This window comes from Canis lupus, chromosome 31 (genome assembly GCF_003254725.2).
Source record: "Canis lupus dingo isolate Sandy chromosome 31, ASM325472v2, whole genome shotgun sequence".
Taxonomy (NCBI): domain Eukaryota; kingdom Metazoa; phylum Chordata; class Mammalia; order Carnivora; family Canidae; genus Canis; species Canis lupus.
Genome location: NC_064273.1, coordinates 31,783,034 through 31,796,134, shown reverse-complemented (window position 1 = coordinate 31,796,134; position 13,101 = coordinate 31,783,034). Strand labels below are relative to the sequence as shown.

Below are 13,101 nucleotides of genomic sequence, written 5' to 3'. Positions count from 1 at the left end.
TTATTTATTTGAAAGAGTGAGCCATTGAGAAAGAGTGCAAGTGGGGACAAGAGCAGAAGGAGAAGCAGGCTCCCCACTGAGCAGGGAGCCTGATGCTAGGTTCTATCCCAGGACCCCCAAATCATGACCTGAGCTGAAGGCACTTAACCAACTGAGCCACTCAGGTTCCCCCTTAAAAACAATATCATTTGAAGAGCTACATATGAAAACATCCTGACAAACTTTTAAAAACCTTAAAGCAGGCACTAAATAAATCTAAGCTTGTCTTAAACATGGGATGCCTGGCTGGCTCATTCAGTAGAGCACATGTAACTCTTGATCTCAGGGTAGTGAGTTTGAGCCCCACATTGGGTGTAGAGATTACTTTTTTAAAAAATTAAGATTTTATTTGAAAAAAAAAGATTTTATTTATTTGAGACAGAGAAAAAGAAAGCGCGAGAGAGCATGAGCAGTGGGGAGAGGCAGAGGGAGAGAAAGAAGCAGACTCTCCACTGAGCAAGGAGCCCAATGTTGGGGGCTCAATCCTAGGACCCCAAGACCATAACCCAAGCTGAAGGCAGATGCTTAACCAACTAAGCCACCCAGCCGCCCCCAAAAGTAAAATCAAATAAATAAATAAATAAATAAATAAATAAATAAATAAATAAATTTTAAAAATTGTCTTAAAAAAGGTGATTATCAAACATTTTGTTTTTCAAAATATTTATTTCAAGTATAAACTTATATAATGTACTATAGAGAAGAAGACAATCACATGTAAGATAGTTAAGTAATAAACTTGTGGAACATAATCATTTGATCATCAAAATATAAAAAAAGTGAAAATAATTTTATATTAGATCATTTGATTAAAAACAGTGTTATTTTATTCAAGTAATAAGCCCAACCCAGTCCCCAACTAAGAGTTAAAGCTCTTTTCTATCTTCCTACATCCAGTCCTTAGATGAAAATCATAAACTTTTAACCAGAATTGTGCCCTAAAACTTAATTATTTAAAGTTTCTGTTACTCATGGGAATTATTCCATTTTGTTTATTCTTCATAAGTATTTTCAAAATGCCACTAAACAAACACATCATTTGTGTTGGTACAATGATGTAAAAAAAAATGATGTAGTCATTTTTTACAAAAATAGAAATACCTAAATAATGAGTCTGAGGGTAAGTGAGAGGCAGGGGTGGGTTATTTAATTCACATTGGAATAATCTGTCATATGATGGCAGAGCGACCATAGTGAACGTGCTCTGAAAGTTGGTCCCGTCGGATAACAACCCATGTCAACACAAACCTCCTGGTCCTAGAATCCCTCCTCGATGGTATGCATGAGCGCCCTGAAGAGAATCACCAGGAGAAGCAAGCTTAACAAGCTAAGTTCTTGCTGCGAGTGCAATGCTGGCCAGAGACCCCTGTACAGGAGGGGAGTGCAAGGTGTCTTGGCTGAGCTGTCTCCAAGGGTGGATGTGAGCCACGTCTGGTGTCGGAGAGACACCCCATTTATTTGGGCAAAGAATGCTCAGTGCCCCCCCAGAGAGTCACCATGAGGGAGTGGACCCTTACCATCAAGGCCACTGCGTCCTTCAGATCTCCAGCCCGGGTTTGTCAGCTGGCCTCTGCCCTTCCCTCCTGGGCCATTCTCCACCCGACCTTCTGCCTCCTGGCACTGAAGTTTCAAAGACTGGGTCTCTTCTTCTTGTTCTTCATCGTCTGGATCCGATTCATCGTTGTAGAAGTGAATTGTGGCTTGCACTGGGAAACTGGCCAGCACTTTTTCCCCAGAACTCTGCAGATATTCTTGGCGCTTTGAAATGGGTAAATAAAGTCTAATATTTAAGAAACAAATACACCGTTAATCACCATGAAACGAGCTAAATTCCACCTAGCGGGTCCTTTTCCCCAGAAGCAGCTAGCTCCCAATCTCCCTCCCTGATCTTGCCTTCGCTGCACACACTGTTTTCTAAATCATCAGAACCCAAAACCATGGGCAGGTGGAGAGACCTGGCAAGGAATCCTATACCAGTTCGGAAATGAGCTCTCATCTGAGTGAGCAAATCAATCCAGACCAACATGGGGGAAAGGGAGTGCTTTCAAGAAGGGAAAAGGAAATTAAAACAGTGAGTTTCAAGATGAAGAGTCTCATTTTGATCGAATGGAGAACTTGGCTTATCCTGGAGAATACAGGTCCTACGTAGGTTAGGCTCTCACTCCCTCCAACACCCCCAAGCATGAGGAATGTTGTGACACTTTGGGCTCAGGAAGAAATTTGACTCTGAAACCCCAGTCTAGAAAAGCAGCTAATTTTTCTGTACGTTGCTATGGAGAAGCCATAGGGGTGGGTTCCTGGCTTTGCCAAAACAGCAAACAGTAACCCTATGTGTCTAAAGAAAAGGAAGGAAGGAAGGAAGGACCGGCGGGGAGGGAGGGAAAGAACATAAATATATAAATTCGGAACTCTCAAGATCTTATTTATTTGTTTGTGACAGACACAGAAAGAGAGAGGCAGAGACATAGGAAGAGGGAGAAGCAGGGTCCTTACAGGGAGCCTGATGTGGGACTCGATCCCAGGACCCTGAGATCACGATCTGAGCCACCCAGGCATCCCATAAATTTGGAACTCTAAATCCAGGTTTTGTAGAATTTAGGATTACAGTTATACATAGAAAGTACTTGAACTATCCCTCACTCTCTCCATAACTCCTTATTCTTGTACCTTTTATTCACTAATTTATTTTTTTTTAAGTTCATTCATAGCTTTTATTTGTTCAGGAGAGACACAGAGACCCAGGCAGGGGGAGAAGCAGGCCCCATGCAGGGAACCCGACGCGGGACTCGAACCCGGGTCTCCAGGGTCACGCCCTGGGCCGAAGGCGGCGCTAAACCACTGCGCCACCCGGGCTGCCCCACTCACTAATTTATTTGCATTTTTCCCCTGAGGTCTTCTGAGTAACTGAGAGGGATTATCATTTGATCACTATTTACTTGCAAAGCTGATTTCTTTTTCATTTTTTAATTTTTAAGTAATCTTGATGCCCAGTGTGTAGGGCTTGAAACTACAACCCCCAGATTAAGAGTCAGACACTTTATCAACTGAGCCAGCCATGTATCCTTAAAAAAGCTGATTTCCTTGTTTCTTTCTTTAAAAAAAAAAAAAAAAAAAAAAAAAGATTGTATTTATTTGACAGAGAGAGAGAGAGCACAAGCCGGGGGAGTGGCAGGCAGAGGGAGAGGGAGAAGCAGGCACCCTGCAGAGCAAGGAGTTCAGTATAGGACTGATCCCAGGACCCTAGGATCATGACCTGAGCCGAAGGCAGATGCCTAACCAACTGAGCCACCCAGGCGCCCTGCAAAGCTGATTCCAATTTTCCTCTTTTTGGCTAGAGAAGCAAAGAAAGAGAGAAAATACCCTGCCATAAATAACACACAACAATTTTGAACTGCCAAATATTTTTGAACCTCCAGGGCACATTTGGCAACATCTGGAGACATTTTTGGTTGCCACAACTGAGAAGCTACTAGCATGTAAAGGGCAGAGGCCAGAGATGCTGGCCTAAAATGGATGAAATGTGAGAGGGATACAGAGTATGGCCCTGACCACCACCGAGACCACGGGAGAACCAACCACCCAATCCCTCATTCGATCACACATATGTTTTGAAGGTTTACTTTGCTCTAGACAATATACTAACTGATATCCTGGGAGAGAAATGGAAATGTCCTTAAATATTATAAATGCAGATATGCATTTATAATTCATATTCAATTAAAATTAACACAAGACATAATATGTAATGAAAGGTGCAAACAGAAGACATCAAGGAAAGAGGTCAATCCAATTTGCAACTGGAATGCTGAATGAATGAATAAATGAATGAATGAATGAATGGATTTCAGAAATCCAACAAAACAGTCTTGAAGTTCCTTGGGATAATAACTAAATATTAGAGAATATACTGAATTATTTCCCACTTTGTTGAGAATGTATACAGTTGAAGACACTCAAGTGTCCTTATGCTTTTTTTTTTTTAAGATTTTATTTATTTATTCATGAGAGACACACAGAGAGACAGACGCAGAGACACAGGCAGAGGGAGAAGCAGGCTCCATGGAGGGAGCCTGATGTGGTATTCGATCCCGGGCCTCCAAGATCAGGCCCCGGGCTGAAGGCGGCGCTAAACTGCTGAGCCACCTGGGCTGCCCCCTTATGCTTCTATCAAAAGGAAATCACTGATTTCCTACTGGGAAGTCACATTACCTTACAGGATGCTGAAACCCAAAGGCCCCCTTCGATCCAGGACTTTCTCGGTCACCTCCAGGGTCGAGCTGTAAAGACAGACACATAGGAACACAGACATAGTCAAGCACCTCTGAGATAGCATACTGAAATTCTAAAAAATAAAATCTAAGTAGTCTGCACTTCTTAGTATCAATACCAGTTTTATTTTATTTTTAAAAATATTTAGTTATTTATTTATTCATGAGAGACACGGAGAGAGAGGCAGAGACACAGGCAGAGGGAGAAGCAGGTTCCATGTAGGGAGCCTGATGTGGGACTCGATCCCAGGACCCCGGGATCTCGCCCTGAGCCGAAGGCAGATGCTCGACCACTGAGTCACCCAGGTATCCCTCAATACCAGTTTTAGAGACAGTTTAAACACCTTCACAGGATTTGATAAGCCCCCTCTCTCTTCCTGTTGTCAGTGATGTCCTGGCCACTGGGATTCAAAGACAGAAAGATGAATCCTTTAGTTGAGGCTTTTAAAATCTAATGGGATGGGGCACCTGGGTGGCTCAGTCGCTGAAGCATCTGCCTTTGGCTCAGGTCACAATCCTGGGGTCCTGGAATCGAGTCTCCATTGGGCTCCTTGCTCAGCAAAGAGCCTGCTTCTCCCTCTCCCTCTGCCTGCTGCTTCCCCACTTGTGCTCTCTCTCTCTCTCTGTCAAATGAATAAATAGGATCTTTAAAAAAAATACATCTAATAAGAAAAGACACACACGTAGACACATGACTACACGACAAAGCCTTGTAGGCAAATGACTACACTACAAAGTCTTGTATAGCAAGATGCCAAGAAAAGGTTCATGGAGAAGCCTGGCAGAGATGTCATCAGTATTTGGGTGTGCAAATCAGAGACCATTCCAGAGAGGAGCCTCAAATCCTGAGGGGCTAGACAACAGAGAGCAGAGGTAGGGACGGCTGAGGAGCCCAGCATGGCATGAACAAGAAGCTGTGTTATTTAATGGGCTCCAACAGGAAGCTGGCTCTTGATTACAGGATATTTTTTTTAAGATTTTATTTATTCATGACAGACGAGGGGGGGGGGGGAGAGAGAGGCAGAGACACAGGCAGAGGGGGAAGCAGGCTCCTTGCATGGATTGAGACGTGGGACTCAATCCCAGGATCACACCCCAGGCCAAAGGTGGCGCCAAACCGCTGGGCCACCGGGGCTGCCCTGATTACAGGATATTTTGAACACCTACTTTGGAGTCTAGGTTTCACTCTGGAGACAGTACTAGAGACCGTTGCTGATTTTTTTTAGGACTTTATTTATTTATTTATTCGTGAGAGGCATACTGAGAGAGGCAGAGACATAGGCAGAGGGAGAAGCAGACTCCCTGTGGGGAGCCCGATGCAGGACTCCATCCCAGGACCCCGGGATCATGACCTGAGCCAAAGGCAAGACGTTCAACCACTAAGCCACCTAGGGGCCCCCTTTGCTGCTCTTTGAGCCTGGAGTTCAACAATCAGATCTGTATTTTAAGGAGAATGGTGGCCCGTGGGAGCAGTGCACAGCCTAGATTGCAGAGATAAGGGCTCCGGGGCACCCAGCAAGAAGGGACAGACATTTGACCAGTGGCAGGAAAGGAAAGATGAATGCCAAGGGCACTTCAGTAGTATAAAAAAAACAAAAACAAAAAAACACTTAGCCATTTTACATCAAGAGTGGAGGAAAGAGAAGCCAGTCTGAGCAACTAAGGGCAACACTGATGGAGAAAAGACACAGACAAGGGAGAGAGCGAGCCAGGTTGTGCATGCTGTGACCAGCATAGGCCTCAGGGAGGTGAAGGGACAGTCACACTACCTGTCCCGGGCTGATCCCCCTTCTGCCCAAATTCGTGAGGCCCTGAATCTCAATGAACTTGGCCTGAACTGTAGCCAGAGTATCTGAGCGGCTGAGAAGCTGGAAATTGCCATTTGATCTCAGAGCTCTCTGAAAGTTTTAGTGACTATAGAAAGCGCCGAGTGGGGCATCTCGGGACAGTGCATCCGGGGACAGCTTGGAAATGGGCTGGGGCAACGGATCAGAATCCCCAGCCCTTGGGTTGCATGGAGTTTAGCGTGAACCAGACAAGGAGTGAGACAAAAGCTGTAGAGTACAAGGAAGGACTGTGAGGCTTCTTTGCCACCAACGATCATCACATCCATTCCATCCTGCAATGACAGGTGTGTGGCCTCTGTGAACAAATGTCATTATATTTTATCAATCATAGTTTTTACAATATGCTGTGGCAAAGAGAAGTTGGGGAAAGAAAATGAGGTTCTTTGAACAGTATCGTCTCCAAAATGAAGTTCACTTTTTATTTTTTTATTTTTAAAAGATTTTATTTATTTATTCATGAGATATACAGAGAGAGAGAGAGAGAGAGAGGCAGAGACACAGGCAGAGGAAGAAGCTGTATGGAGCCTGACATGGGACTCGATCCCGGGTCTCCAGGATCAGGCCCTAGGTTGAAGGTGGCACTAAACCACTGAGCCACCTGGGCTGCCCTGAAGTTCACTTTTTTAAAAAAATATTTACTTATTTATTTGAGAGAGAGAGAGAACAGAGAGGAAGAGAGAGAGGGAGAAGCAGACTCCTGGTGGAGCAGGGAGCCCAATGGGTCCTCGATCCCAGGACTCTGGGACAACGACCTGAGCCAAAGGTAGATGCTCAACCACTGAACCACCCAGGTGCCCCGAAGTTCGCTTTTTGAGGACTCCAGAGAATCACGTTTGTGTTAGGCTCTGTAATTATAAAATACGTCTAAAGCTCATTACCACAGTAAGCAATCCTGGGCTGTCAGAGGCCATTTTACACCCTGTGATGGGAGAGCATCTAACACAACGATGCAGTCTTTGGTGGAGGCCAAAAGGTAGTATTAGGAGAGAGAAACAGCTTCCTTTAAGTGAGTAATTCTGTGAAATACAACAGACCAGTAAAAACTGTAAAACTTGATTCCCCAACACGCACAGCCTTAAAAACTTTATGCCACAAATATCTTCTAATTAAAGATCACTTTCTGATGACAGAAACGTCTAAACATTCACACGTCGATAATTCAAGGGGATCAGAAATGTATATAAGGAAAGGGGTGTGTGTGTGTGTGTGTGTGTGTGTGTGTGTGTGTGTGTCCTTATGAGTTAAGAGAAGAGATACAAGGGCAACCCGGGTAGCTCAGTGGTTTGGCGCCGCCTGTGGCCCAGGGCATGGTCCTGGAGACCCAGGATCGAGTCCCATGTCAGGCTCCATGCATGGGGCCTGCTTTTCCCTCTGCCTGTGTCTCTGCCTCGCTCTCTCTCTCTCTCAAGAGTAAATAAATAAAATCTTAAAAAAAAAAAAAAAAAAGAGAGAGAGAGAAGAGATAGAAGCCGACTTTCATTAGTCTCCGGTTCTCCTCCCCACGCAGCCTGACTCCCATACAGCGATGGCGGGGGAGGCCTGTACAATGGGAGGCTGAACCCATCAGAACAGTCCCTGACCTCTCCTTCCAGGAAATCACCTCCCTTGCAAGGTGGCCAAGTGGCCAGGGAGGAAATGTCACAGAGGTCACCGAAGTCTTAGGCTACCGCTCGTTTTCTCCAGGCAGGAGAGGGAGACAGCTCCCCAAGGGGGGGTAGGGGCTACCGAACGGGTGAGGGTGACTCCGGTGATCAGGGCACAGGGTCTTGAACCCCACACTCAAAATTTCTCAATTTCTCCAGAAATACACAAGAGGGCTCTGCAACCAAGGGCTTCTCCCGCGTTGTCGGGAGAGGGCGCTGTGGAGCAAGAAGCGCGCCCGTCGGTGCCAGGCCGCGCTCCCCGCGCCCGGGGTCGGGAACCGTGTGCGGTACGTGGAACCTGCGGCCGCCGCGGCTGTGCTCTCCGCCTGGCCGGCGGGGCTCTGCAAACAGCTGGCCAGGCAAGCCCCCTCGGCGCACCCCCCAATCCACGGACACAACTGCTTCATCCAGTGTGCCACACGGACCACCAACTAGCAACTTCCTACAGCTGGACACTTTTCTCCAAGTAATCATTTTTCTCACAAATAGCTTTTTTTTTTTACAAATAGCCTTCTCATCATAATCGGAAAAAAACCCCACCTGCATTACAGGCTCTACTATAGTATTTTTATTCTTGCAACAATTGATAGGCTCCATGTACATTTCACTTAACAAAAAATTGGATACTTGTAAACTTCTATAATTTCTCCCTCTCCCAAGAACCTTTTAAATCTTCTGTTTAAAAAAAAAAAAAAATCTTATGTTTAAAGCGGCGACCGGGTGGCTCAGTGGTTGATCGTCTGCCTTGGGTTCAGGGCATGATCCCGAGGTCCTGGGATCGAGTCCTACATCAGGCTCCCCGCAGGAAGCCTGTTTCTCCCCCTGCCTATGTCTCTGCCTCTCTGTGTCTCTCATGAATAAATTTTTTTAATAAATTTAAAAAATCTTATGTTAAGAACTTAAGCTTGAATGCAAAAGATGTAGTAACTATTTCCTATTATTTAGATATTGTCTGTAGTTAATAATCTGGGCTACAGAATCATACGCCTCCATTTGATACAGGTTGTATTTGTTTCATTTTTTAAATCACAGTAACAGTTAAAATTTCCATTATCCAGGCTTATTGAACAAAGTATCAAAATATCAAAATACAGTCAAAGGTCAGCTTTGGTGCACCTGAGTTTCTTATCATATTACAAATAACTGCACACATAACACGTACCACATGTTAGGGAAACGAAACGCATGGTCCTTCCCAGCCTGATTAGCTCTTCGGCATTATGAAAGCCATCAACTTACATTTTAAGATTTTTTAAAAGGAAAGGTAAAGTCTCTGAAAGCAAGCCATTCCTTCAATAAGTATAAAGCAACTCAATTACCAATGGAGGAAACAAAAGAAGAGTGGTGGAGATTAGTCTTTCCGCACAAAGCCCTCAGCTGGAGTGTATTTGCTCAGACAACATGAACTACCCCAGCAGTGCTTGCAGACTGGGCAAAAGTACTTCACAAAGGGCCAGCTGGTGGGGGCATTTAACCGTACCTTCTGGGTACCCCACACTGGTCTCTGACCCTATTTGCACTGTGGTACCAGCCACCAGTAATGCCACGCTCAGAGAGGGGACCAGGGCTGCCTTCTCCCCTCCTCTCTCTACCTGCTGGTTTGCAGAGGGGAAAACTCAACATAAAAGAAATCTCTCAAAAAAAAAAAAAAAAAAAAAAAAGAAAAGAAAAGAAAAAGAAAAAGAAAAGAAATAAAAAGAAAAGAAATCTCTTTTCTAGAACTCTCTTACAATGCCCTTGAAAGAGCTACGCCATAGTGGCTCTGATTTTCAAGAAAGCAGCAAGCAGGAGCCAGTCTATACATGTGACTCAGGTGGGATCCACAGCGGGCTCACCCAGGCTCCCTCTCCCTTCTCCCCTGCAGTAGGGAACCAAGGGAGGGACAGGCCCAGGGGACCTTCCATGGTCATGTTTGAGTTGTGCCACTTTCGGGCTGAATCGTTTGATAACGACAATGCCCACCTTTACCTTACCGGGCTTCCAGATCTGGTCAGCTCAGCTTCTTGGGGTGTCAGGATCCAAGGTCTCCACGGTGTGGGGCTGGAAAGGCAGGGACCAGAGGTGAACCCCAGCATTTTCTGGTGTCTTTTAGAATCATATCATGAGAGTTAATATTCTTATCAATTCCAATGTTTGCCTGAGAAAGAGTCACTGGAGACCTCAGGAAGTTCTATCTGTGGATAAGCTGGTGCCACTTGTGTTTTTTTTTCCTCCTGCCACTTTCTCAGTCTTCCGCCTTCCCTGGGCTTTGAGAAGTCCCAAATCTGATGCAATTATCAGGGGTCGCAGTAGTTGAGGGATTTCTCTCCCAGCCTGCCTAGATTCTTCAACTGATTCCCCGGCTGCAGCTGGCTACTTTGTTGCTCGTGAATTTCAACCGCACCCCCTCTGGGCCTGAAGGATCCGGACCCTGCGGAGAGGACTCCACGGGGTTCTACGATGCAAAAGAGGGGGAATGGGTTTGTGCTCTCGGGCTGCCTACCCACCCAGCCCCTTCCACGCTTCCCCCGGTGAATCTGATTTTAACTGCACCGTCTGGAAAGGGCTGAGCCCCAAGCGCAGGACAAACAAAACCCGCGCTCAAGAGTGACAGCGCGAGGGGGTCCCCAGCTCCGCTAGCTGGGAGGCCCCGAGGCTTCAGCCTTCCCGGCCCAGGGCGTGTCGGGGCTGCGAAGGGGAGCTTGGGCCGGTTCGCTCGCGGGGCGCCTCCCGGGGCTGCGACGTCGGCCCCGAGCGCGGACACCGGGAGGACCAGGGTTCTGGGGGCTCAGGGCGCTGCAGCGTCCGCTCTGCGCCCCCCGCGCCGCGCGCCTCCGTGCGTCCCGGGGCCGCGGGGACACCCTCACCTCTCGGGGCTCCGGGGACCGTCCGCGGGGCAGTGACAGGCGCGCCCCCGCGCCTCCCGGGCTCCGGCCGCCGCCTCGGGTCTCATGGTGCCCGCGCAGCCCGCGCCTCTGCAGCGGCGCCGGGGCCACGGCCGCGCCTCTAACCGCTCGGGCGAGGGCGCTCACCTACCAGGGCGCGCGGCGCCAGGTTTAAAAACGGGGGCGGGGCGGGAGGGGACGAGGGACGCCAGGGAGGGGAGGGCGCAGGGGAGGCCCCGGGAGGGGACGGGGGAGCCGGAGAGGGGGCGGGGACCACACAGGCTCCCGACCCGGCGCCGGGCGGGGGGAGGGGTGGGGAAGGGAGAGCGGAGGGGGAGACTGGGGGGGAAGGGAGGGGGTGGGGGGAGAGGGGAGGTGGGAAGGGACGGGGTGGGGGGGAAGGGAGGTGGGAAGGGTGGGGGATAAGGGAGGGGGAAGGGAGGGGGGAGGGGGAAAGGAGGGAGTGGGGGGAGAAGGGACATGAGAAGGGAGGGGAATGGGGAGGGGGGAGAATGGCGGTGGGAGGGAGGGGAAGACTGGAGGGAAGGGAAGGGGGTGGGGGGAGAAGAGACGTGAGGAGGGAGGGGGTGGGGGGAGAACGGGGGTGGGAGGGGGTAGAAGAGGGGGGAGAAGGGAGGGAGTTAGGGGAGAAGGGAGGTGGGAAGGGAAGTGGGAAGAGTGGGGGGAGAGGGGAGGGGGAAGAGAAGGGTGGGGGGAGAAGGGAGGGGGAATGGAAAGGGTGGGGGAGAAGAGGGGGAGGGGAGGAGGAGGGGGGAGAACGGGGTGGGAGGGGGAGAAGGGAGGAGGAAGAAGGGAGGGGGTTAGGGGAGAAGGGAGGTGGGAAGAGTGGGGGAGAAGGGAGGGGAAAGAGAAGGGTGGGGGGAGAAGGGAGGGGGAAGGGAGGGGTGGGGGGAGAAGGGAGGGGGTGGGGGAGAAGGGACGTGGGAAGGGAGGGGGATGGGGAGGGGGACAAGGGGGGACAACAGGGGTAGGGGGCAGGACGGGGGTGGGAGGGGGTGAGGGGAGAAGGGACATGGGAGGGGAGGTGTGGGGAGGGGGTGGGCGTGGGGGGGGAGGACGGGATCTCCGTGGAGAGGACTCAGGAAGCTCGGAGCGAGGGTGAGGAGGGACAAAGGAAACCGAGGGAGGGTCGCCAGGGGCGGCGGCAGTGACTCGGTTCGCGCGGGGAGGAACTTGCGGGGGGTGGTGTCTGTAGGGCCCTCCCCCCCCCCCCGGGTCACCTCTGGGGTCGGGCTGGCGGGGCGCTCGCCCAGGCCCCCCCCCCAGCCGGCTGCGGCAGCGACGGGGTCCCCGGCTTCTCCCCGCCCGTCCGGGGCTCCCCGTGGCCCCAGGGAGCGTCCAGGTGCCCACATTTCCGGAGGAGCTCAGGTCCACCCCTTTGAAGCGGGCCGCGATTTGGGGGCGCGGCTTCCGACGCCTCGAGACCCTCGCGGAGCTGCGGGGCCCGCGGAGCTGGAGGTCGGGCGCCCCGAGGGCGCTGCGCGAACCGGGAGGACGGAGCCGCGGCTGCGCTTCCAGGCGGTGGAAGGGCGCGGGGAGGGAGCGAGCGCAGAGCGCAGCTCCCACGGCCGCGGGTGTGCGGGAGAGCTCGGGGCTCCCGGGGCGGGGGCTTTCCCCCGGGAAAGCGCCTGGCTGAGCCTGCAGCCGCGGGTGCGGGGCCCTGAGCGCACTGCCCCAGGCCGCGGGGTTCATGGGGGCCCCCCACCCGGGGCCCCCCGCAGGGTCAGGTGGCAGGAATGCTGGTTTACCAGTTGCCCCGGCGACGTCGGGGGGGGGGGGGGGGGAGGGGGGCCTTGGTTAAACAGCATCTGCGTCCTCCGCGCCCCCCTGACCCTGGGTTTGAGAACTGGAGCTTGCTGTGTGGGATTTAAATTAAAAGGAAGATAAATCCAGGAACTTCAGAAATAAAAATATCTCCCCGTGTTCTTTTCTTAAAAGCAACAGGTTTCTGACCATGATTAAACCTAATTAGGGGGATCCCTGGGTGGCGCAGCGGTTTGGCGCCTGCCTTTGGCCCAGGGCGGGATCCTGGAGACCCGGGATCGAATCCCACGTCGGGCTCCCGGTGCATGGAGCCTGCTTCTCCCTCTGCCTATGTCTCTGCGCCTCTCTCTCTCTCTCTCTCTCTCTCTCTGTGACTATCATAAATAAATAAAAATTAAAAAAAAACCTAATTAGAGGCAGAGAGGGAAAAGTAATAACCTTATTATATACAAGTTCATACACATGATGAAAGAAGACACTGATTGTAACAGCGGTAGGGAAAGCCACAGAGTAACATCAGCGGACGTTACCCCCGTAAAATACTGTATTGAACGTTGGCAGCCCTTGTGGGTGCCTTAAAATGAATGTCTTTCAGGGAACCTGTGGCTATATGGTCAGGTCACCTTTCTAAGGAAGTATGACAACATATATCACA

The 13,101-nt window shown here is 50.2% G+C and overlaps 1 protein-coding gene across 1 annotated transcript; it reads right to left on the bottom strand.

The window, feature by feature from the left end:
- Window positions 1-685: 685 nt before the first annotated feature.
- On the bottom strand, window positions 686-10,799 carry RIPPLY3 (ripply transcriptional repressor 3). The gene is made up of 4 exons (XM_025450043.3): window positions 10,644-10,799; window positions 9,771-9,837; window positions 4,249-4,316; window positions 686-1,819 (listed from the first exon to the last, which is right to left on the bottom strand). The coding sequence occupies exons 1-4, from the start codon at window positions 10,727-10,729 to the stop codon at window positions 1,513-1,515; spliced, it is 528 nt and encodes a 175-aa protein (XP_025305828.3). The 5' UTR covers window positions 10,730-10,799; the 3' UTR covers window positions 686-1,512.
- Window positions 10,800-13,101: the final 2,302 nt, after the last annotated feature.